The 24,317-nt window shown below is 36.9% G+C and overlaps 1 protein-coding gene across 3 annotated transcripts in view; it reads right to left on the reverse strand.

The window, feature by feature from the left end:
- GXYLT1 (glucoside xylosyltransferase 1) overlaps positions 1–24,317 on the reverse strand; it is a 62,173-nt gene that overhangs the window by 17,925 nt on the left and 19,931 nt on the right. For 2 of the 3 annotated variants that reach the window (XM_050748445.1, XM_050748446.1), the window contains 3 exons: positions 13,815–13,986; positions 10,502–10,627; positions 6,364–6,615 (listed from right to left, as the gene is read on the reverse strand). In XM_050748445.1, coding sequence (XP_050604402.1) covers positions 6,364–6,615; positions 10,502–10,627; positions 13,815–13,986 — 550 coding nt within the window. Of the gene's footprint in view, positions 1–6,363; positions 6,616–10,501; positions 10,628–13,814; positions 14,215–24,317 lie in introns of all 3 variants that reach the window. The other variant, XM_050748447.1, reaches the window with a different exon arrangement.

A 24,317-nucleotide genomic window follows, 5' to 3' on the forward strand; every position in this document is an offset into this window, starting at 1 on the left:
TGCTCAAAACTTGTTATTTGAAAACCCAAAGTTAAATACTTAAGGAACCAAGTAACTAAGTCCATTGAGAACCTGGTGTTGGAAGGGGTAGACTTGAATACTGGGCCTTTTAGATCTATGTGACCCTTTTAAACTATCCAGAGTAAAAACCAGTATTCTTCATAGTGCAGTTCACATAGTGTGCTAATATGTAAATTTTTTCTATGTCCTCAATAAGATTAAGTAATTAAGTACAGAAATTAAGAGTAAGATTCTGAAACTTTTACAGCAAGTTAATAGAATAGTTTTATGTCTACTTATTTTTCTAGCAATCTATCTTTTACAAAAGTATTGGCTCATAAAATACTGAATATTTTTTAAAAATTTATTATTTGGCCGGGCGCGGTGGCTCAAGCCTGTAATCCCAGCACTTTGGGAGGCCGAGACGGGCGGATCACGAGGTCAGCAGATCGAGACCATCCTGGCTAACACAGTGAAACCCCGTCTCTACTAAAAAATACAAAAAACTAGCCGGGCGCGGTGGCGGGCGCCTGTAGTCCCAGCTACTCGGGAGGCTGAGGCAGAAGAATGGCGGGAACCCGGGAGGCGAAGCTTGCAGTGAGCTGAGATCCGGCCACTGCACTCCAGCCTGGGCGCCAGAGCGAGACTCCGTCTCAAAAAAAAAAAAAAAAAAAAAAAAATTTATTATTTGACACAGTTTGAGAAACACTGTTATAAGCTACTGTATAATTTATAGTAAATTCAGTGATGATATAAACAATCTATCCTTCAAAAAAGAGAAGGCCAGAATTCGTGGAAAAAAAAATCCACATACTTAAATTGATCTGCTACAATTGTATTATCCTTGTGTGAAATTTCTTAGAACACAGTAAACAGTAATTATAACCAGAATTTTTTTTAATCTGGAAAACGACTAAAACAAGTTTTACTTAAGGAAACAATTTGAAAAGATAACTCTTAGAAATAAGTCATTGAGTATGTTAAGGAAACATTCTTAGGATCTGAAAAGAAAAATATCAATTACACAAGGACAAAAACCAGCAACACTTTCAACAGGCAGAACTGGTGGAGCCCTTGCACAACACCACGTTAAAGTCTTCAAGTGATTCTATCTATTCAAATATACAGAGAAATATAGATATATATTTAAATTTTAAAAACCAGTATGAATCAAATATATATATTTGAATATATATCTTACAAGAAATGTATCTATTCAAAGAAAATCAACGAAACACAAAATTAAGAGGCCAGTGCAGTCTTAGGAAAAAAATTAAAAAAGAAAAAAACCTTAAAGAAAAAAGTCCTATTAGGAAACTATTTGGAAAAGAAGAAATAACGCTAGTATTATCTGCTAATGATATAACCTAGACTATCCAAGACAACCAATGAAAAGTATGAGAAATGAGTTTAATTAAGAGGCATTACATATAAAAAGAGTTCAAGTGAATAAGAAAGAGAAAACCAAGAAGTGGGCAAAGGATATGGGCAAGCAGCCATTCACAAAAGAAGAAACAGAAATGGCTACAAATTGTAAGAAAATATTTTTAACCACACCGGTAGTATAGTCAAGAAAATACAAAATTTAAAATATATTTTCAGCCATACAACTACATATCCATACTAGGTACACACAAAAAAAGAAAATAAAATCATCCATTCTCCACATCATACACACATTAAAAATGTGATTATGTATAATGACATAGAAGTCAGTCAACCAGTCAACTATTTACTAAATGAAAAAAGCAAGCTGAAAATGTATAAAAGAATCCTATATCTAAATGCTAATACACGCATATGCTTGTTTCAAAATATCTTTTTTTTTTTTTTTTTTTTTTTTTTTTTTTTTTGAGACGGAGTCTCGCTCTGTCACCTAGGCTGGAGTGCAGTGGCCGGATCTCAGCTCACTGCAAGCTCTGCCTCCCGGGTTCCCGCCATTCTCCTCCATTCTCCTGCCTCAGCCTCCCGAGTAGCTGGGACCACAGGCGCCGCCACCTCGCCCGGCTAATTTTTTGTGTTTTTAGTAGAGACGGGGTTTCGCCGTGTTAGCCAGGATGGTCTCGATCTCCTGACCTTGTGATCCGCCCGTCTCGGCCTCCCAAAATGCTGGGATTACAGGCTTGAGCCACCGCGCCCGGCCAATATCTTTTTTTTTTTTTTGAGATGGAGTTTCACTCTGTCGCCCAGGCTGGAGTGCAGTGGCACAATCTCGGCTCACTGCAACCTCCACCTTCTGGGTTCAAGTGATTCTCATGTCTCAGGCTCCCAAGTAGCTGGAATTACAGGCACCTGCCACCATGTCTGGCTAATTTTTGTGTTTTTAGTAGAGATGGGGTTTCACCATATTAGCCAGGCTGGTCTCGAACTCCTGACCTCAAGTGATCCACCTGCCTCGGCCTCCCAAAGTGCTGGGATTACACACATAAGCCACTGCACCTAGCCTCAAAATACACTTTTTAAAAGGTCCAAAGAACACACAGCCAAGTTTATAGTGTCACTCTGGGTGGAGGCATGAAAGTGTGGAGAGATATGTCAAGAGCAAATCTGTCTTTTTATTCTACAATGAATTTTTTGAATATTTATAAACATAATTTAGTTTCATAACATTTAAAACAGAAAATGTTCTAATTTTACAAAATTTAGCAAACCTATGACCAAATACATGTATGTTACATTAAGATAAATTAGTTTCATTTTTTAAATTAAGCATGCTTTGAAAATGTATGGACTATCATTATCAGCCTGTCCTATACATACATATAAAATTAAAGAGCATCCAACAAAAAAGTGGGAACTCATCAATTCCCAAAGACTAGTTACTTCACTTTAAAAAGTCCTTTGGCAAGATGTACACTGTTACTATTCTGCTCTCATAAGCTATGTACTAACACAAGAAAAGTCTTCTATCACATACATCTTACAAATATGTAAAAACACTGTAACTACTTCACACACAGTGTTCTCTTTTCCAGTATTTTTCAATAATTCATTCATGGCCTAGTTTCTAAAACCTTCATCTGACTCTCCTTTGCTAGCAATTATCTATCAAGTTGCTACTTTATGTCAGACACCATGCTAAATATTCTTGATAAAAAGCTGTACAAAAGACACATCCTGCCCTCAGTAGGTGGAGCAAACAGACAAAAAAATACAAAGTAATATACAGACATTTGAAAAGGGCAAAGTAAGCTAACAAAGAAAAGATTCCCACCATGTCTAATTTATACTCTTTGGTTTTTCTCTAATAAACAGGAAAAGGTTAAGAAATACAGTAATACATTTTTTAGAAGGAGAGAAAATAAATACCCTAATAGGGATTCAACACTGCAAATATAATTATGTAAAATAGAACATAATCATTTAATCAATGTTATTCATTGTCTAACAAATATACAATTATGAGATTAAAAATTATATGCTTTTTAAAAAGAATTTTTAAATTAATTTTAAATTAAAATATTTAATTAAATAATTAATTATTAAAGTATTTGAATGTAAATTTTTTTTCTTTTGAGACAAAGAGTCTCACTCACACTGTAGCTCTGTCACTCAGGCTGGAGTGCAGTGGCGTGATACCTGCTCCCTGCTCACTGCTCCCTGGTTCAAGTGATTCTGTCCCAGCCTCCCAAGTAGCTGGGAATACAGGCATGCACCACTATGCACAGCTAATTTTTTCTATTTTTAGTAGAGATGGGGTTTCACCGTGTTGGTCAGACTGGTCTCACACTCCTGGCCTCAAGTGATCTGCCCACCTCGGCCTTCCAAAGTCTTGGAATTACAGGCGTTGAGCCACCACACCTGGTCCTATTTTAACTTTTTAATATACATAACTATAATACATCAGGTTGGAAATGAACAGCCATGAGTGGTAAGAACCAGGTGACAGCAAAACAAATAAATAACTTAAACTATGACCTTTGTCCTAAATTTGTATTGTGGCTGTACATGGGTTAAGAACCATGAAGCAATAGTCGCGAATCTGTATAAAACAGTTTGGAAAGCGATTATAAGTAACTCAGTTATATTGCTAAATTTCTAAAATTTAAGACCTGTGCTAGAAACTGTAGATGGCAGGAAAAAAACCAAGACAATGTTTGCTATAGACATAGAGATCAAGAAAAATAAAAATATATGAGAAAAGGAATTAAAAATCAATAAATTTTGTAGGACCATCTCGACAATCCTAAGTATAATAATATTTGAAAACGAAGCAAATCTGAGTATGTTCCAAGGAGCAAGAATAGGGTTGTTTGTAACATAGGAATAGTAGGTGTGAAGTAAATTATACCTGCTGAATTAATGTACAACCAATCATCTTGTATTTTTTTTCATAGTCAGTAATGTACAGAAGAAAAAAAGGTTTGAAAGTTTAGAAATTATTCCAACCCCCATAACTACATCTCTAGGTAGTTTAGAACATGTCAGAGAAAAACAAAAGAAAAAGGGAAAGGGAGAAACTATTAAAGTATTTATGAATGATATTTAAATAAGTAATAGGTAAGTAAAAAAACAGTAAATCTGGCCAAGCGCAGTGGTTCATGCCTATAATCCCAGCACGGGAGGATCACTTGAGGCCAGGAGTTAAAGACCAGCCTGGGCAACTCTTTTTTTTGTAGAGACTGTTCTCTACAAAAAAGTAAAATAAGAATAAAATAATTTTAAAAACAATGGATTTGAACTATATAGCTATTTTTAAGTTGTAATCAAAGGGTGTTATATTATCCCTATAGTTCTTTGCAACACTAAACTTCTATTAATTTCATAAATTTCAAACGCAGTTATTGAGAAGTCACATTATTTTTTTGCAGATAATCTTACAGCACCATCTTCTGGTATAAGATCACTGTGCATAGTCTAACAATCAGAAAATAACAATCATGTTACTATCCTAGTTTTATTATATTTAGTACAACTTTATAGTACATGAAATTTAAAAATTCAAGATATATAATAACAAACTTGGTAACCAAAGAGAGATGTTCTCTGTTAAACAAGGGCAGAGGTTACCTAACACTGGGCCTATTATGGGCTTATTAATGCAATCAGTTGTGGGAGACAAAACTAAATTTAAAACAGGACTTTAAAAAGGTTCGGAAAAGGGAAGGCTAAAAAAAAAACTAAGTTTACCAGATCAACAGAATAGAACAGTGACCGGTAATAGCTGTCAGACTTCTAAGACTGAAGTGTTGGCATACAGTAATGGCTACAGCAGTACTGCTGCCCATACCAAAGGTAAGAGGAAACAGTTCCAAATGAGGCAAAGGCTTAAATCAGACATGTAGGAAGAATAAATTCCATCCCACCAGATACCATATCAAAAATACATGACAAAAATATATACATATAAATGTACACATATACTCATACCATAAAAGACATGATATCCCTTAATATTTAACTGAGTCCTAATGAGACATAAAGGAATAAACAGTAAGTCTATACTCCTAGAGGGAACAGTGTTTGCTCAGAAGTCACTGTTTTTGGCTAACATTTTAATGCTTACTTCATGCCAGGATCTACTAAGAATTTTCAACAGATCTCTTTTAAATTAACTTAGTTAAGTCTGTTTATTATCTTATTCAGCTGAGAGAACTTATACTTGAAAGTTAACTAAATGGCTAGTAGTTAAGTACTGCACAAGAGGCAAAGCTACACATAAAGCCAGTTTGATTCCAGAGCAAGCAAACTACAGTGACTTGCAATTTAGATATAAAACTAATCTACATAAAACTGGTAAACGGTAGCACATACTGATGTCGTCTAAATGCACACTCAGAGAATTTAAATAGTCTGACTTTTCTACTGACCCCATAATTTGAAATACTGGAAACATGCAGGAATTTTTAAAGTTAACTTCCAATAACACCATAATAGATAACATTTACTACGTGTCAGCCACTGTTCTAACTCATTTACTCCTCCCAAAAGTCCCAAGACATTGGTAGTGCTATCATTTCCATTTTACAGGTTGAGAACAAACAGGTTGCAGAGTCTATGCTCTTAACTGCAACTCCATGTTGTCCCTAAGGTATAACATAATTTAGATTCTATGTATTCTATGAATGTACAACTACAAAATAACATCTGCTTCCTGGAATGGCAATCTAGGGAGATGATGTTCACCACTTAGTGCACTGTTATTTTACTTCATTGTCATGTCAACTGGTTTGACCTACTGTAATGCTGTTAAACAGAATAATATGAACACACTTCTAGATAAATCTAGATATCTAGATTCCTCTAATATTCTAGATTATTCTAAATAGAAAAATTCTTTATCAATTAAAAACTAAATTGAAAAGCCAACAATTTAGAAGGTTTTTAGAGAAATGTTAACAACTACCCGTATTAGTGACTTACCTTGAAATACTTCCTTCTCATTCGAGTCATATTCATCAACATAACTCCAGAGTTTACTCCAGTTTTTCCATAGTATGGATGCCTAGCAAAGCGATTATACCATCCTATTCGAGGTTCCTCATGTTCTGGTGCCATTGCAGCAATTTGCGTGGAATTAAATTTCTTTAGTAAAGACCAAATATCATCAACTGGTCGTAAAAAAAGGATATCAGTGTCGACATACAATAGTGAGTCAACTTCTTTCAGGATTAACTACAAGGAGAGATATTTGAATGATTAACTATAATTCTATTTTAAAAAGAAACATAAAAGCACCTCTAATTGTATAAGATACACCTAAGAGATTAGCTAATTTATATTATTTTAAGGTAATCTTCCCTAAATCTGTCATTTTTAACAATAGCATATATATAAAGATACTATGCTAACCTTCACATTAACTTTCAGAGAAGATATAAAAACAAACCAAAACAAATACTCAATTACAAAAATTGAGAGAATATAAAATTGAGAGAATAAAAAATTGAGAGAATATAAAACAAACACTCAATTATAAAAATTGAGAGAATTATAAAAATTGAGAAGATATAAAAGCAAACCAAAATAAATACTCAACTATAAAAACTGAGAGAATACCAAATCTTCAAAGATCAGGGAGGAAATGTTTTTCATAATGGGCAATAATATTAGCTTAGGTAAATTTGTATCTTGAATCCTAATTTCCTGAGATAAATACAGAAATAAACCAATACAAATAAAGATCTTCTGAACTTATTCCCCTTGGCCTGTAACACTGGCATCTTTACATCATTTCAGTTTCAACTAGTAAGTGGTAGAGCCAAACTGGAACCCAGACAACCCAGATTCAGAGTCCATGCTCTTATTTCCAGGCTGTCTCCCAATGAATCAAAACAAAATGTGCACCTAGCAAGGGTAAAGGCTTTACTTAGAAGAAAGACCGGCTATGTTGCATTTTCTAAGAGATAAATCTCCAACATGTGACTTCCCTGGGGAACTTTAAGGATAATTATTATTTAATTAATTTATATATTTTTTATTTTTTGAGACAGAGTCTCACTCTGTCACCCAGGCTGGAGTGCGGTAGCGCAATCTCAACTCACTGCAACCTCCACCTCCTGGGTTCTAGCCATTCTCCTACCTCAGCCTCCTGAGGAACTAGGATTACAGGCATGCACCACCACACCCGGCTAATTTTTTGTATTTTTAGTAGAGACGGGGTTTCACCATGTTGGTCAAGCTGGTCTTAAATACCTGACCTCAAGTGATTCACCCACCTCGGCCTCCCCCAAGTGCTGGGGTTACAGGCACAAGCCACTGCGCCCAACCAAGGATAATTTTTCATTTCTGCCTTACCCATGAACTTTAGATTCTGACTCCTACAAATTTAAATTTACTGCCTATCCTGGTCTATTAGTAAGATTCAATAAATAGGTGAATCTAAACCTTTTTAGTTAAGAATAGGAGCTTGATCCTAGTTCTGCTACTTTTCAAAGCTGCTACTTCCTCCTGCAACTAAAGCCATCACCTTCATGAGCAGCTACTAGGCTGAAATCACCTCATTCCTCCCTTATCTATCAGCGGATTTAACATCAGGCTGGGGAAAAAAAACTGATGGTTGACTGCAGGGCCTGAGTAGGGAAAGTACACTTGGTCAAAGACCTCAACTAAAAGGGAATCTGGCGCGGTGGCTCAAGCCTGTAATCCCAGCACTTTGGGAGGCCGAGATGGGCGGATCACGAGGTCAGGAGATCGAGACCATCCTGGCTAACACGGTGAAACCCCGTCTCTACTAAGAAATACAAAAAATAGCCGGGCGAGGTGGCAGCGCCTGTAGTCCCAGCTACTCGGGAGGCTGAGGCCGGAGAATGGCGTGAACCCGGGAGGCGGAGCTTGCAGTGAGCTGAGATCCGGCCACTGCACTCCAGCCTGGGCTATAGAGCGAGACTCCGTCTCAAAAAAAAAAAAAAAAAAAAAAAGGGAATCTGTGGCCAGGCATGGTGGCTCACACCTGTAATCCCAGCACTCTGGGAGGCTGAGGCAGGCAGATTACCTGAGGTCAGGAGTTCGAGACCAGCCTGGCCAACATGGCAAAACCCTGTCTCTACTGAAAATACAAAAATTAGCCAGGTGCGGTGGCACATGCCTGTAATCCCAGCTACTCAGGCGGCTGAGGCAGGAGAACCGCTTTAGTCCGAGAGGCAGAGGTTGCAGTGAGCCGAGACTGCGCCAGTGCACTCCAGGCTAGGCAACAGAGCAAGACTTTGTCTCAAAAAAAAAAAGGTTTGTGTGAGGGGATGGAATCTGTATGTCTGTCTCACTTTTTTGAGGGGTGGTGAAGTGAGAATTGTTTTTAATAGCAACATTCTACATCTGTGTCACATCTGTTTACAGATTACTATATTGTTAGCAGAGTAGGAAGAACCTGCATAAAGCTTCAAGTTCAATGCTGGGAGCCACTACCAGCTGGAAATCAGACATATGGTTAAATAATAATCACCTATGTATAGTTCTGATTCCTTTCAGGTGAAGAAGGCATTGGTACAGTTTACATTAGTTCTTTTCATGCATCTATTTTAAAGGAAGAAAAACTCAGCAAAAAAGTTTATCACTATAAAAAAATAAAGCGCCAATTTACTTAAATCTGGTTAAAAAGATTAGAAGTAACAGTAAAGTATGAGGTCAATTTGACAGGTTTCAAGTAGTTCTTGTACTTAAAATTCCATTTAGGGATTTAACTAGATTACATCATTAAATTATCTGGCAAATTTCATATAACAACATCAATAATAAACTTGTTAATAAAGTGCTAACAAAGTGCCATGGTTCCAAGTATTAATAAAGTACCATAACAAAATGGCAGAGAAATGGCCATAACCTCACGTCTTTCTTTCATCTCTTATTGTTTTTTCAATACATTTGTGTGATTATTTAATGTCTGTCTCCCACATCAGATAACAAGCTCTATGAAAACAGGAAACCTGTGTATTCTATTCATTCCTACATACCCAGCATTTCAATATAGATGACTGACAAATACTAGGCACTCACACATTAATTAAATGACACTGCAATCATTCAATATAAAACTTACTTAAAATAAAACCTACATGAAGTATCTAAAACATATTTTTTTAATCAATCTTAATCCCTTATTTGTGTGCTTTTTAAAATGGAAGAGAAAGATCCTAGGATACAACTTTTTAAGGCAGAGCAACAAAGATACTGCTTAGGCAGACTTGTTTATCAATATTATAACTTAATCTTACAGATATCCTGGATTCAATAAACCATTTTCTTAATAAGCTAGGGATTGCCTTAATCCACTTAGCAATAAGAAGTAACTGAAGGTTCTTCCCCATAATTTATATACTTTCTGGAAACTTGTGTGCTTCTTAAATTCAATATTTCTACCATAAGTATTCTCTATGTGTTTAAGCTGCAAAACTAAGTATTTAAGTATCATAATGGTCTAAACTGTGAATTTTAAAACTGGGTAAAATCAAATCAAAATTAAAGACGTAACCTTGCTTCAGAACATTTGTATATAAAAAAAAAAACAAAATCAAGGTTTATCACCATAGAACACTACCAAAGAACAGCCCCACTGAATAAATAGTTCCCATTTTCCCTTTGAGTTCATATGCCTTAAATTTGTTTCTGTTTAAGTATCAGTTACAATAGATAAATTGGCTTGGTATAAGACACAAATTGCTATTTAATGATGCACTCTATCTCATTTCTCAAACTCGAAATGCTGCCTACAAGTTGAAGGTGATAACGCCACTGCACTTCTGCTGGCAACAGACTTGGCTCCATTAAGACCTGGCAACCTCTATTCCTTCTTATAGATAAAAGAGTTCCACACAACTGAATATATTAAACTGGTATCTCAACAGAAATTACTAAAAATTTTTCATTCTTAACAGGGTTTTTATTTTACTTGTTCCACAGGAATATTTTTTCATGTTCAAAAGGCAAATAGTACCCGTATTGATTTCTATTTATTAATTTAATTATTTAACTGGAATTATATGTAACTCTTCAGAGACTCATATGTGTAAAAGTGAGGTTCAAATTTAAAAAAAAAAAAAAAAGGACACCAGGGGAAAAAACTTACCGGCAAGAACAATCTCTGTGAAGCACATGGTTTAAAGAGTTTTTTCCACTCTGCTGCATTCTCACTTGGAAAGGTTATGGGGTATAACGTATAATTAAATGTTTGTAGAAATGACCAGCTGTCAAGCTAAAACAATTAAAAAACAAAAAACCAGTATAGTTTCACCCTGAATTTTCTCTGCAAAATCATAAAACAACAGATTATAAAACAAAACAGCTAAAAATTAAGATAATATACATTTTATGCTGTAAAATTAAGGGAAAGATTCTTCTGTTCCACTATGGTATTTGTTTTCATTTAAAATCTAAAAATCAAAATAAGATCCTGGAAAGACTTCACCATTAAGATCTGAAGCATAATGAAAGTTATCAGGGTCCAACTCCCCAAATCAGAAAGGTGAAAGACCCTTGCAAATTTGTCTTCCTCAGCTTTACCCAATGTATAAATTCTCTTAACCCATTAACAAGCTAAAATCAGAAAAATTAAGCACTAATTTTATTACCACCGTATATATGACAGATGCTTCCATTCAAAGTCATACCAAATGTGAAACTAGTTAAAAAATTTGTCCATCAATTCATAGCTTTAATATGCCTGAATATTTCTGATAAAATATTCTGATAAATACATAGCCAATGCCAATTTTAAAAAAATTACTACAAAAAGCAAAATATATCTGAAAATCTATGATGAACATGTTTACACTTAGTACCCTAAATGGATTTCAAGATACTGAATTGTTTCAAATTCAGTTTAAGTAATATCTCTCATTCTTATTTCAACAGAATTACTGATTCAAATTTCCTAAAGAGCAGTAAGAAACAATCTATGGGGGGAAAAACTAAGTAGTTTATGTACAGGCTGAATATGATCTCTTTTGAATTATGATTGTGTTTAAGTCATTTTTAAAACAGTATCTTCCAACATAGTTTAAGGGAATGCCTTTACTTCCAACACTCTGCTTTGGTGTCTCTGATTATTTTATTTTATTTATTTTATTTTATTATTTTTTTGAGACAGGGTCTCACTCTGTCACCCAGGCTGGGCTCAAGTGCAGTAACATGATTATGGTTCACTGCAGCCTTGACTTCCCAGGCTCGGGTGGTCCTCCCACCTCAGGCCTCTCAAGTAGCTGGGACTACGGGTGCACACCACCACACCCAGCTATCTACGAATTATTTTAAAATACTAGCACTGTAATTTCCTGGCTCCACTTATTAATCACTTAAAGATCTTTTCAATACCAACTTCAAAATAAAATCTTAGTCACTTTAACATGTAACAGTGTTCTTTCATGTACTAAAAGCATGTTCCATAAAATATTTGATATACTTTCATCAAAAGCAAAACCAAACATTCTCAGTGATGATTACAGTCAAAGGAAAACTAAGTTTAAAAATATAGTATACGTTACACAAACAATTCAGCCAGGTGTAAACACAACACAGAGGCTGCATCTAAGATAATGCAATAAATGTTTTACTTTTCTATTACATTTTCAAAGATTTCCATAATTGGCAGCAGTCTATTACTATTCTCTTAACCCCTAGGACAAGATTAATTCCTCAATATTTTAAAAAACAATCCAGATAGAGACCAAGTTCACAAAATTATCTAACAAAAATATAGACACTAAAAATATTTTTAAACAATAAGTAAAAAGGTATACTTTCATGTAACACTTAAACAGTAAGAAAACTTTTACACCTTCTAGTTTTCTGCCAAAAACTAAAAGATATAGACGTTTTTGGCAGAAAACTAAAAGATCTGAGCTCATAACTAGTATTTTTGCACTAAATATGCAAAATGAACTGATTTAACCTGAAAAAACATCATATATATTTTTTACAGTTAGACCAAGCATAAAAATCCAAATGAATTTAAAAGCTTAAGTAGATAGATGTAAACAGACGATAGAGAGGGAGGAGAACAAAAATATGAATGATCATTAGCATCACCTTTACCACCATCTCAGAACAAAAGGTAGTGAGATTTCAGGTGAATTTTCTTTTTCTTATATGTTTTCTTCTGCCTGTATCTGTTCTCTTATTGTTTAGTAATATTTTGTTGCTGTTGTTGTTGTTGTTGTTGTTAAGGAAGTTACAAGGCTGACCTGATTAAAGAGTATATATTCCATTGTAACAGCTAGGTATGGTCATATGACTAAATTCAGACCAATGGGATACTGGCAGAAATGTCACAATGACTTCTAGAAAGTATCCTTAAGAGAAGGATACTGCCCTTTTTCACTCCCTGTCCTCAAGTTGAATAGAATATGGGTGCATTGGTTGGAGTCCGAGTAGTCATCATGGACCATCAAGCAGAAGCCTCATGTTGAAAATGGCTTAGCCACAGTCAGACGAAGCCAGAGTATCTGAAGATAAAGAACTGCCATATAATCCAGACAACCTACTTTCATGGGAGAGAGAAATAAACTTAAATCCTGTTTAAGCCACTGTTATTTTGGGTTTTCTGCCACTGTTGCCAAATTGATTTTAACTAATACAAAACCAAAATAAATAACTTACTTATCAGAACCAGAAGCCACTTCCCGCCATATTATTAATCAAGAATTCTCTCCTCTCAAAACAGGATTAAAACCTTTATATAAGCTCTGATTCAGGCACTCCCAAGGAAAGGATACAGACAAAATAAATCATAGAACTTCTTAGTCAAAGCATCCTGGAACTAGAGTCACTAAAATAAAACCTCCATGTTTCACCAAGAACTTACTTTTAAGTAGCCCACCGCCGTTCAAAAATGAACCTTCCTCTTTCACCTTAGACCTGGACTCAGATGGAAGTGGTTCAAGGAGCACTCCCCACTTTAAAAGGGTGGTGTTACAGAACAAATATTTTTGTGCAGTGAAGAAATAAAACAACTGATATGGTATAGCTCTGCGTTGCCACTCAAATCTCATCTCGAACTGTAATTCCCACGTGTCGAGGGAAGGACCTAGTGGGAGATGATTTGATCATGAGGGCTGTTTTCCCCTTACTGTTCTCGTGATAACCATCAGTTCTCATGAGATCTGATGGTTTAAAAGTGTGGTATTCTTTCTCTTTCTCTCTCTTCTGCTGCCATGTAAGACATGCCTTACTTCCCCCTTTGCCTTCCGCCATGACTCTAAGTTTCCTGAGGCCTCTCCAGCAATGCTGAACTGTGAGTCAATTAAACTTCTTTTCTTTATAAATTACCAAGTCTCAGGTAGTTCTTTCTAGCAATGTGAAAACAGACTATTACAACAACATTCTCTTATAGTATATTATTAAATATTCAACTGTACAACCTTGACTACGTCTCAAATACTTACTCTGTCTTTAAAGCTATGATGTAGCTGATCTTCAGCAAAAATATGGAATTGAAGAGGTTTCATGCTGAAAATGATAGCTGACTTCAACATGGTCATAGTTTCTTCCAGTCTTTCACCACAGGCAACTACAGCTAGATGCATTTTCTCAACAGGCTGTATTTTCAGACTGTACCTAATTGGAAAGAAAACCACATTTTCCAACAGTTTTAGTATATGTTTACAACATGGTACTTCCATCATGTTCAAAAAGTGAAGTTCAAGGCCAGATGTGGTGACTCACGCCTTTAGTCCCAGCTACTTGGGAAGCTAAGGCAGGAGGATCACTTCAAATCAAGAGTTCAATGCTGCAGTAAGCTATGACTACATCACTACACTCCAGCGTGGGCAACAGAGCCAGACCCTGTGAAAGACAGAGAAGAAAGAAAGGATGAGGATGGAAAAAGAAAGGAAAGGGGAAAGGGAGAGAAGGAAGGGGAAAAAAAGAAAGAAAGAAAAACTGAAGTTCAAAATTTGTATTTATAAAACAAACGAGGCCAAGTCTGCAATCCCAGAGCTTTGAGAGGCCAAGGCAGAAGGGTCACTTCAGGCCAGGAGTTCAAGACCAGCCTAGGCAACATACCGAGATCTCATCCCTACAAAACATACAAAAATTAGCCAGGAGTGGTGGCATGCGCCTGTAGCCCCAGCTACTCAGGAGGCTGACATGGGAGGATATTTTGAGCCCAGAAGATAGAAGCTGCAGTGAGCTGTAATCGTGCCACTTTACTCCAGACAGAGCAAGATCCTGTCTCGAAAAAAAATAACGTATTTATTTAAAAAATAAGTAAAGGGCAAAGGTCAAATTACAAAATATTTTTAAAATGTTGAATCAATCATGTATTTCCACACTCTCAACCAGCTCTTCTCACCAATTTTCCTCCTTTCAAACTACAGAACACACAAAAAATGACTACTTTCTCAATTCTCCCGAGAATACAAAACTAGTACCATTGTGGCTGCCAGTAAATAAATTCATTACTCACATTAGATGCCTTAGGAAATTAGAGCTTAATTCTCTCAAGGAACCCACTGAGAAAGGTTGATTTGAAGTCTTTCATTCAATTTTTTAAAAACATTGTTATTAAAAAAAAAAAAACCTTAAAAACATTCTTACTTCATCTGAAACCTCTCCCCATACCACCTCTCACCAACCAACAGTTCACTGTAAAGCAAACCCAGTCATAATTTCATCCATAAATATTTCAGTATTACATCCAATCTTAAACCATGCTGACTACAAGAAAAAATTTCCTTCACATTAATAATACACATTCAGTCCCATTTACCAAATACCCAGCAAGATGTAAACACTTCTAAGATGGTCTAAAACATGCTAGTCGAACACTAGTACGTCTTTAGAATCTACTTCTAACACAGAGCAGCAGTGTATACCAACAGGCTTAAGTAACCTTTAATACCTCTTGCTTCTGCTGTACCACTTCTTTCACATGTCTGGTGTTAGCATAAGCTCCGCTCTTTCTACTTTTTTTTCTTCTTTTTAGAGACAGGGTCTCCTCACTCTATCACCTACGATGGAGTGCAGTGGCACATTCATAGCTAACTGCAGCCTCAACCTCCCAGGCTCAAGCCATCTTCCCATCTCAGCCTCCCAAGTAGCTGGGACCACAGACGTGCAACATGTCCAACTAATTTTTTTTTTCATTTTTTGTAGAGATGGGGTCTCACTATGTTGCCCAGACTAGCCTCGAACTCCTGGCCTCAAGGGATCCTCCCACCTCAGCCTCCCAAAGTGCTGGGATTACAGGCATGAGCCAGCACACCTGGCCAGCTTGGGTCTTTTTAAAGCTCTCTATTATTTTCCGTTGACAGTAATTTGAAACAAGCAATGTCTCTTCCCTTGTTTGTACCCTCTATCCTTTGCCTTCTTTTGTGCTGAGCCCATCAGTTCATAACACTGAAACTAATGACGGAGGGGATACTTAAACTATCGGTGGAGGGGAGACTATCTACGCTTTCTACGTCTATAAAGCGGGGACATGAATCCAGTTCATCTCAAAAACAGTGGAAGCCACAATGACAAGTTAAAAACTAAGCAATAAAGACACAACAATTTTAAGAGAATTCTAAATTACCTCATCTTTCTAGTGACTGCCTCCAGATCCTACTTCTCTCTACAGCATCATGATTTAAGAATCATTAATGGGCTCAGATTGCTTTACTGGCCCATAGCTAGATCTTGCCCCAAAGTCAAAGGCCAAGAGAATATTTTAAAAGTAAGGCATGATAGTCATACGCTGTTTTGTACAGCATCAACTACATACACAGATAAGAAGTATATTAAACCTTAAGAAAAAACAGCCTCAAGTCCTGGTATGGTGGCTAACACCTGTAATTCCAGTACTTTGGGAGGCCAAGTCGAGAGGAGAGTTTGAGGTCCGGAGTTTGAGACCAGCCTGGGTAACACAGTGAGACCCAGCATCCACACACACAAAAAAACTAGCTGGGTGTGGTGGTGCACACGTGTACACCTAGCTACTCAAAGGCTGAGGCAGGAGGGTTGCTTGAGTCCAGCAGTTCAAGATTGCAGAGAGCTGTGATCATGTCACAGTGCACTCCAGCCTGGGTGCTGGGTGATGCCTTAAATAATAATATACCCAAATGTTTCTCAAGAAAAAAAAAATCCCTCTAAAAATCAGTCTCAGGAACTCCTCCCAGGTATTTTAGCAAGGATCATTTTGGTCACACTGCCAGCACTCCTTTCACCAATTTCTACAGGAGTACTGTCAACTACATCACATTTCCTTTTCTGTTTGGGATCCTTTTGAGTGAAAGTATTATATACAGTACAGGCTCAACTCCTAAACTGACCACAAAAAACACAGTTAAAATATGTCTCTGACAACCACCCTACCCCTAGACCTAAAAGACAGGAAAATCAATTGCAACTGGAAAAAAATCTAAAGTAAGCTTCTACATGATAAGAAGTGATAACTAAAACCTTCTAAGCAGTTATAGGGAAGCAGTCATTCAAATTATGTTGGCCCCAATTGAATGGCGGAATCTTGCCAGGGTCTACAAAAATCTTTCTTTTGATCACAATATGAACAGGAGAAAAGTCTATGTGGATTTAAAGAAATGTAAATAGAAAAGGAGATTTTAAAGTCAAACTTATTTTTCTACAGATATACGATTAGAAGAAATTCTTCAGATGATTCAAAAATAATATCTGAGGGCTCCCATGGTTAAAGCTGGCATAACCTGCGTATGAAAAGTATGACAGTAATGAATGATAGCGTATTAAATTTATAAAGTGAACCCTGGCCGGGCACGGTGGCTCACACCTGTAATCCCAGCACTTTGACAGGCCGAAGTGGGTGAATCATTTGAGGTCAAGAGTTTGAGATTAGGCTGGCCAACATGGTGAAACCCCGTCTCTACTAAAAATACAATAATTAGCTGGGCGTGGTGGCACACACTTGTAGTCCCAGCTACTCGGGAGACTGAGGCAGGAGAATTGCATGAACCCAGGAGGCAGAGGTTGCAGTGATCTGCGATCATGCCCCTGCACTACAGTCTGGGCAACAGAGCAAGATTGTGTTTCAAAAAAATAAATACAAAGTGAACACATCAGTCAAAAAATGATATTAAATAAAGGGGTAAGGAGAGGGAACTCTTCTTTTTTTAAAGATGAATACCAACCAATAAATGCAGAAGAAATGAGAGAATTATAAAATTCACTATTTTGCAATCACCACTGTAACAGTAGACAAAAATAATCAGTGGATGCTAAAACCACATACTAACAAAATATTTCCCCCATATATTATACAGGAGATAAAAGTACTAGTACAGTGTAGAAATGCGAGAACATCACCTTAACCTTTGATCAAACTTAATATTAAACTTATGGCTTCAGAAGTCTCCTGATAGCATGCCCAAAGAACAACACAGTATCTCATGCAGTAATCTTGCCAAAAATCCTGAATCTAATAATAAGTGGACAGTCGGCAAATCAAAATTAAGGGACATTCTGCAAAATAAAAACAAAAATATCACAAAAGATACCAAAAACAGCGCCCCTTCTCACCCCAAGAAAGGCTAGGGAACAGTTCTAGAATAAAGGAGACTAACTCAGCCTGAGTTGAATGCAATGTATGGTCCTTGGCTGGGTCCTGAATGGGGAAGAAAAGATACAAAGTACATTAACAGGAAAATAAGAAAATAGGAATAGGAATATATATTCTATGAAAAGTGTTAAATAACTTAAAGTGACAATTATGGCTGTATTATAGTACGTCCCTGTTCTTAGGAGACACATGATGAATCTATGTATTTAGGGGTGTGTCATAATGCCTGCTGTCTCTCAAATGGTTTGGCAGAAAAAGAAAAGTGGTAAAATGTTAGTAATAAATATCTAGGTGAAAAATGTATGGTATGCTTACTGTACTATTCTTGTAACCTTTGTATATTTGAAATTTATCAAAGTAAAAAGTTGGGAGGTAGGGGTTTATCATTAAAAAAACTTAAAGAATGCTTTACATAACAAATTTAGATGCAAATACTGTTAACAAATTTCTAAATCTTAGGAATTAACTTCTGATTTTAAGCAAATTTCTGCTATAAAGGAATAATAACTTTTTTCCATTTTGTTTTATTTCACAGTATAATCTCCAGTGTGTTCTTATAGCCTATTATTAAATTAGTATTCTCTATTTAAAAAGATACATAGGCCGGGCGCGGTGGCTCAAGCCTGTAATCCCAGCACTTTGGGAGGCCGAGACGGGCGGATCACGAGGTCAGCAGATCGAGACCATCCTGGCTAACACAGTGAAACCCCGTCTCTACTAAAAAATACAAAAAACTAGCCGGGCGAGGTGGCGGGCACCTGTAGTCCCAGCTACTCGGGAGGCTGAGGCAGGAGAATGGCGCAAACCCGGGAGGCGGAGTTTGCCGTGAGCTGAGATCCGGCCACTGCACTCCAGCGCGGGCCACAGACCGAGACTCATCTCAAAAAAAAATAAAAAATAAAAAATAAAAAGATACATAAGGTCGGGCGCGGTGGCTCAAGCCTGTAATCCCAGCACTTTGGGAGGCCGAGGCGGGTGGATCACGAGGTCAGCAGATCGAGACCATCCTGGCTAACACGGTGAAACCCTGTCTCTACTAAAAATACAAAAAATTAGCCAGGCGTGATGGCGGGCGCCTGTAGTCCCAGCTACAGGGGAGGCTGAGGCAGGAGAATGGCGAAAACCCGGGAGGCGGAGCTTGCAGTGAACCGAGATCACGCCACTGCACTCCAGCCTGGGCAACAGAGCAAGACTCCGTCTAAAAAAAAAAAAAAAAAAAAAAAAAAAGATACATAATTAGACTACAAACTCCCACTGACGTATATAAAGTCGAACTAAACAAATTTCAAATAACCATCTACTCAAACTAAAAGAGAAATGCCATGAAGCTATCTTTAAAAACCTGCAGTTGAACAAAAATGGAAAGCTTTTTTGCTTAGCCTGTTGTGCTTAAAAAGAAAAACAACACCTTCTTCTCTTACTATTAAAAGAGTTGTTCCCAGCAATACACAATGGACTAAAAGAAAGAAAGAAAAAGAAAAAAGAGTTGTGTTAAATTATCACACCAGGCAAAATTACTTTCATGAGTTGCATGTAAAACACTTTCAAAACAAAATACTTAAAAAAAACTCTAGGATTTTTATATAAAGTATTAAAAAATAAAATCTAAAAATCCAACATGAAATATAAGTATTAATTTCTAAAATATAATTTTAAATTACCAGTAAAAATATATCTCTTAAAACTAGTATGAACTACTCAAAATAATACAGCTAAGATTAAATTCACCTGTGACCACATAATTCACAAATCTAAAATCAATTCCCACCATAAAGAAGATTAAATATTTTAAATAACTGATTTTTTAAAAAGCTCAAGTCATAGAAAAATTAGTACATTAAAACAAAATATTTTTTATATTTTGATAATTCTAAAATTTAGAGTTTGTATAATGAAAGTAAAATAAAAAATTAGAAACTTATTCACAATCAACGGCAAAACCAAATATATTATTCTAAGAGTTCATAAAATAAACATTAAAAATTCAATATCAATATCAAATAGATGATATACAGAACAAAAGAAAAAAGATAAATAAATGTGGAAATACATTCAACAAATAATCAACAAAAAGCTATCATTTTAATAAGTGATAAAATTATAATTCCCAATAATGCTAAGGTTATGATGACCCCAAATACACTCACACAATGCTGGTGCATGCTTATAGCCAGATAATTTTTAAAACACAATTTAGTGATATAATTCATTCTTTTTAACAAATATTTGAACTCCTTTCATATAGGCACTGGGGTAGGCAAGAAAGCCACAATCTTCACCTCACACAATTTGCAGCCTGTTGTGAAAAGACTGATTTTTAAAACAATAAGAAAGCATGGTAATTGTTTTCATAGAAAAAACTGAGATTGCTAAAGAGGCTCACAACACAAACATCTAACCTACTGTGACCTAGTCTAACCTGGTATTGGGGAAAGCTTCCCAAATGATCCTGTTAATCATTTGTTTCTCACTGGTTCCCAAACACCTTGCTAGGCATGGGACTTAAATGATAACACCACATAGTATCAGCCTGCAGAGTTAAAGGTCTAGAAGTGAAGATTCACAATCACAACAGATGTGGTAAATACAATAACCAAGAGGAGACAGAGAAGGGAGATGAAGTGAGCAGTGAGAGGAAACTACAATCGTTTGAGAAGTGATGGGAAGTGATGAGTACAACCGTTAAGGGAGAAGGAAAGAAGTAGTAGCCAGGAGCAACAGTGTGAAAGGAGACAAGAAGAGTTAATGTAGACTGACATGTGGAGAAAGTCCGTTGTAAACATGATACAAAACACAGATGAAGGAAAGTCTGAGGAGCTAGACTATCAGTTCAGGTTTGAACATGAGTCTCTGAGGCATCTGAATCAGCAAGGTAAAAATGACCAATATGCAACTGGAAATACAGGTCTGGCTCTCAGAAAAGAACTCTGAATTGGAGCTATCAGTTAAACAAATTATCCTATAACTATTCAGGGAATGGGGAGAGAAAAGAGCAGAATCCTAAGAAATGCAGATTATTTAGAAAGCAGAGTTAGAGGAGTCCAGGAGAGAGATCAAAGAGCAGAGTAACTGGTCTGGTCTCAAAAGCCAGAGGCTAACAGAGCTGACAGAAAAAGGAAGTAGTAAACAGTGCCAAACGGGTAAGAAAAGTAAGATTAAGCCCCAAAACAATAATTCAGAGGTGGGGTGATGGGAATAAGAGTCAGGTGGTAGATAGTTGAGGTGTGAAGTTCTTTTTATTTAAAGAAGTAAAACCAAGGCTGACCACGGTAGCTCACGTCTGTAATCCCAGCACTTTGGGAAGCCGAGGCAGCAGGATCACTTGAGCTCAGTTGTTCATGACCAGCCTGGGCAACATAGCGAGACCTCGTCTTGACTAATATATAAAAAAAAAAAAAAAAAAAAAAAAAGATTCGGGTATGGTGGCATGCACCTGTAGTCCCAGCTACTTAGGGGACTCAGGCAGGAGGATCACTTGAGCCCAGGAGGTCCAGGCAGCAGTGAGCCCTGGTGGTGCTACTGCAACAAAGTGAGACCATCGCAAAAAAATGAACAAACCAAACAAAACCCAGAAGTAAAACCGGTAGGTACTCTTGCGCCCAGGCTGGAGTGCAGCGATGTGATATTGGTTCACTGCAACCTCTCCCTCCCAGGTTCAAGCGATTCTCATGCCTCAGTCTCCCAAGCAGCTTGGACTACAGGTGTGCGCCTCCATGCCTGGCTGATTTTTGTATTTTTAGTAGAGATGGGGTTTCACCATTTTGACCAGGCTGGTTCTCGAACTCCTGACCTCAAGTGATCTGCATGCCTTGTCCTCCTAAAGTGCTGGAATTACAGGCATGAGCCACACCCCTCCAGCCAGCAGGTAGGTACTCTTAAAAGAAGCTTGCTGATGAAGGGAAAGAGAGGATTGAAAGCAAACTGTTGTGGGAATTTCTGATTTTGTTTATGGCCTTTGTTTTAAGGCCATAAAGCCAGGCACAGTGGCTCATGTCTATAATCCCAGCACTTTGAGAGGCAATGGAATAGTGTGATGCCATTGACATGAGAAATATGAAGACCATACTACACTGAAAAGTATTAAAATTTTAAGCTCAGAATTCAAGATTAGGCCGGGGGTGGTGGCTCACGCCTGTAATTTCAGCATTTTGGGAGGCCGAGGTGGCCAGATCACCTGAGATCGGGAGTTTGAGACCAGCCTGAGCAACATGGTGAAACCCCGTCTCTACAAAAAACAGCCGGGCGCAGTGGCAGGTGCCTGTAGTCCCAGCTCAGGAGACTGAGGCAGGAGAATCGCTTGAGCCCAGAAAGCAGTGGTTGCAGTGAGCCAAGATCATGCCATTGCACTCCAGCCTGGGAGACAGTGAAATCCTGTCTCAAGGAAAAAAAAAAATTCAAGATTAGTCTCCACCAGAATCACAAGTGTGTAAAAGCATATGATGTATATGAATGATGAAAACACAAGATGTGTATGAATGATGAAAACACTTGTAATAGAAGTTGAGGCAATTTTATTTTTTTTATTATTTTATGTTCACTGTATAATAAATTAATCGGGAGAATATGATCCCCCAGGTAAGATTTGATCTAAGTTATACCAACAATTCAAGTTGGGAAAGTAAGGTACCCAACTAAGGGCCCCCTGGTGCCAGGCAGAATGTGACATCAAAAGGGGGATTCCAAAGAAGCTTTACCAGTATTAAAGTAGATACTGAGATGGAGGGCAAGAATGATTTGGCAGTTGTATGGCATTTGGGCTTGTATGCGTATTTGAAACAGGGTGATTAAATGTGAGGGAATCCTTAGTTCTAAATAAGAAACTAAGTGTGAGAGATTATTACATAATTATATGACACAAAATATTTACTTTTTTGTGTGTAATAGCATGATATAATGGATGCAACGTTACGGGTAGAAAATATAACAGAGAAAAGGCATATAATTTCTGAAGTCTCAAATTTAGGTTACAGGCACAAGGTTTACAACATTATGTATCCATCCACATATAATTTATTCCATGGAATACTTGGGAGCATTAGAAAAATGAGTAAGAGGAGCCAAAACAAAAGGAATGGTAAGCAGAGAGACCAGGATTCTGACTAGGTAAATTTCCCTGGGACGTTCCTGCTGTCAATAAGGAGGAAAGACTATTATTACTCAAGCTGTAATTTACAAAAAGGTCTGGGTTGTACAAATCAGAGTATGCTGAAGTTTTCAAGTTTACCCAGCTTTGAGCTAGTGGAATTACGTGGCAAGGCAAAGTGGCTCTTGTCAATACTATATTCATTTGCAAATATTCATAAGAATGAAAACATAAAAAGCTTCAATTATCTAAAATTACAACCAAACTGAAAGGTTAGATTATCTTTAAAAGTTAATTTTTAAAAATTGGAATATTATCACTTGGCTCATATTAAAATTTCAATCACCCAATCTCTTCCACAGCAACAGGATATAATTAAACTATCTGATTTGAACCTATTCCCTTCCAGTTCTTCATGGGATGCACACTGTATTGAGAATGCAAGAATTTACAAAATATGTACAATTAATAGATATTTAAAATGCAGTTCTTACAGAGAGTAGAATGGTGGTCACCAGGCACTGGAGGTGAAGGGGTGGGAGAGAGTAGGTGATGGAAAGATGTTGATCAAAGAATACAACACAAACTTCCAGTGAGAAAGAATAAGTTCTCAAGATCTACTGCACAGCAAGGTGACTACAGATAATTATGTTTATTTCAAAACTGCTAAGAGAACAGGTTTCAAATGTGCCCATTACAAAAAAAAGATATGTAAGATGATAAATATGTTAATGAGCTTGATGTAATCAGTCCACAATGTATACAGACACCAAAACATTGCTTTATGCCCCATAAATTCCTACAATTATTGTCAATTAAAAATAAATTTTTTAATTAAGAGTTTTTAAAAATGAAGTTCTTCCTATCTGAAACACTTCACCTACTGTCCTTGAAACTAGCTAATTTCCAGATCATTATCTAGTCACTACCTCCAGGAAGTCTTCCCTGATGCCTTAAGATGACTCATCACAGCAACAACTTGTCACACTGTATTGTAATTTCAGGTTTACTAGTGTGAAACTCCCACCAGAATGTAAACTCCATCCTCCAGAAGGATGGAGCCACATTAACCTGACCCAAAAGTCTGGTGCTTACCACCTAGCACAGCATGTTGCAAATATAATGAGAATTAATATTTATTTTATTTGTTTTTTTGAGACCGAGTCTTGCTCTGGGCTGAAGTGCAGTGGCATGATCACAGTTCACTGCAACCTCAACCTCCAGGGCTCAAGCAATCCTCCCACCTGAGCCCACATGCCAACATGCCTGGCTAATTTTTAAAATTTAAAAAAA

Source organism: Macaca thibetana, chromosome 11 (assembly GCF_024542745.1).
Source record: "Macaca thibetana thibetana isolate TM-01 chromosome 11, ASM2454274v1, whole genome shotgun sequence".
Taxonomy (NCBI): Eukaryota; Metazoa; Chordata; class Mammalia; order Primates; family Cercopithecidae; genus Macaca; species Macaca thibetana.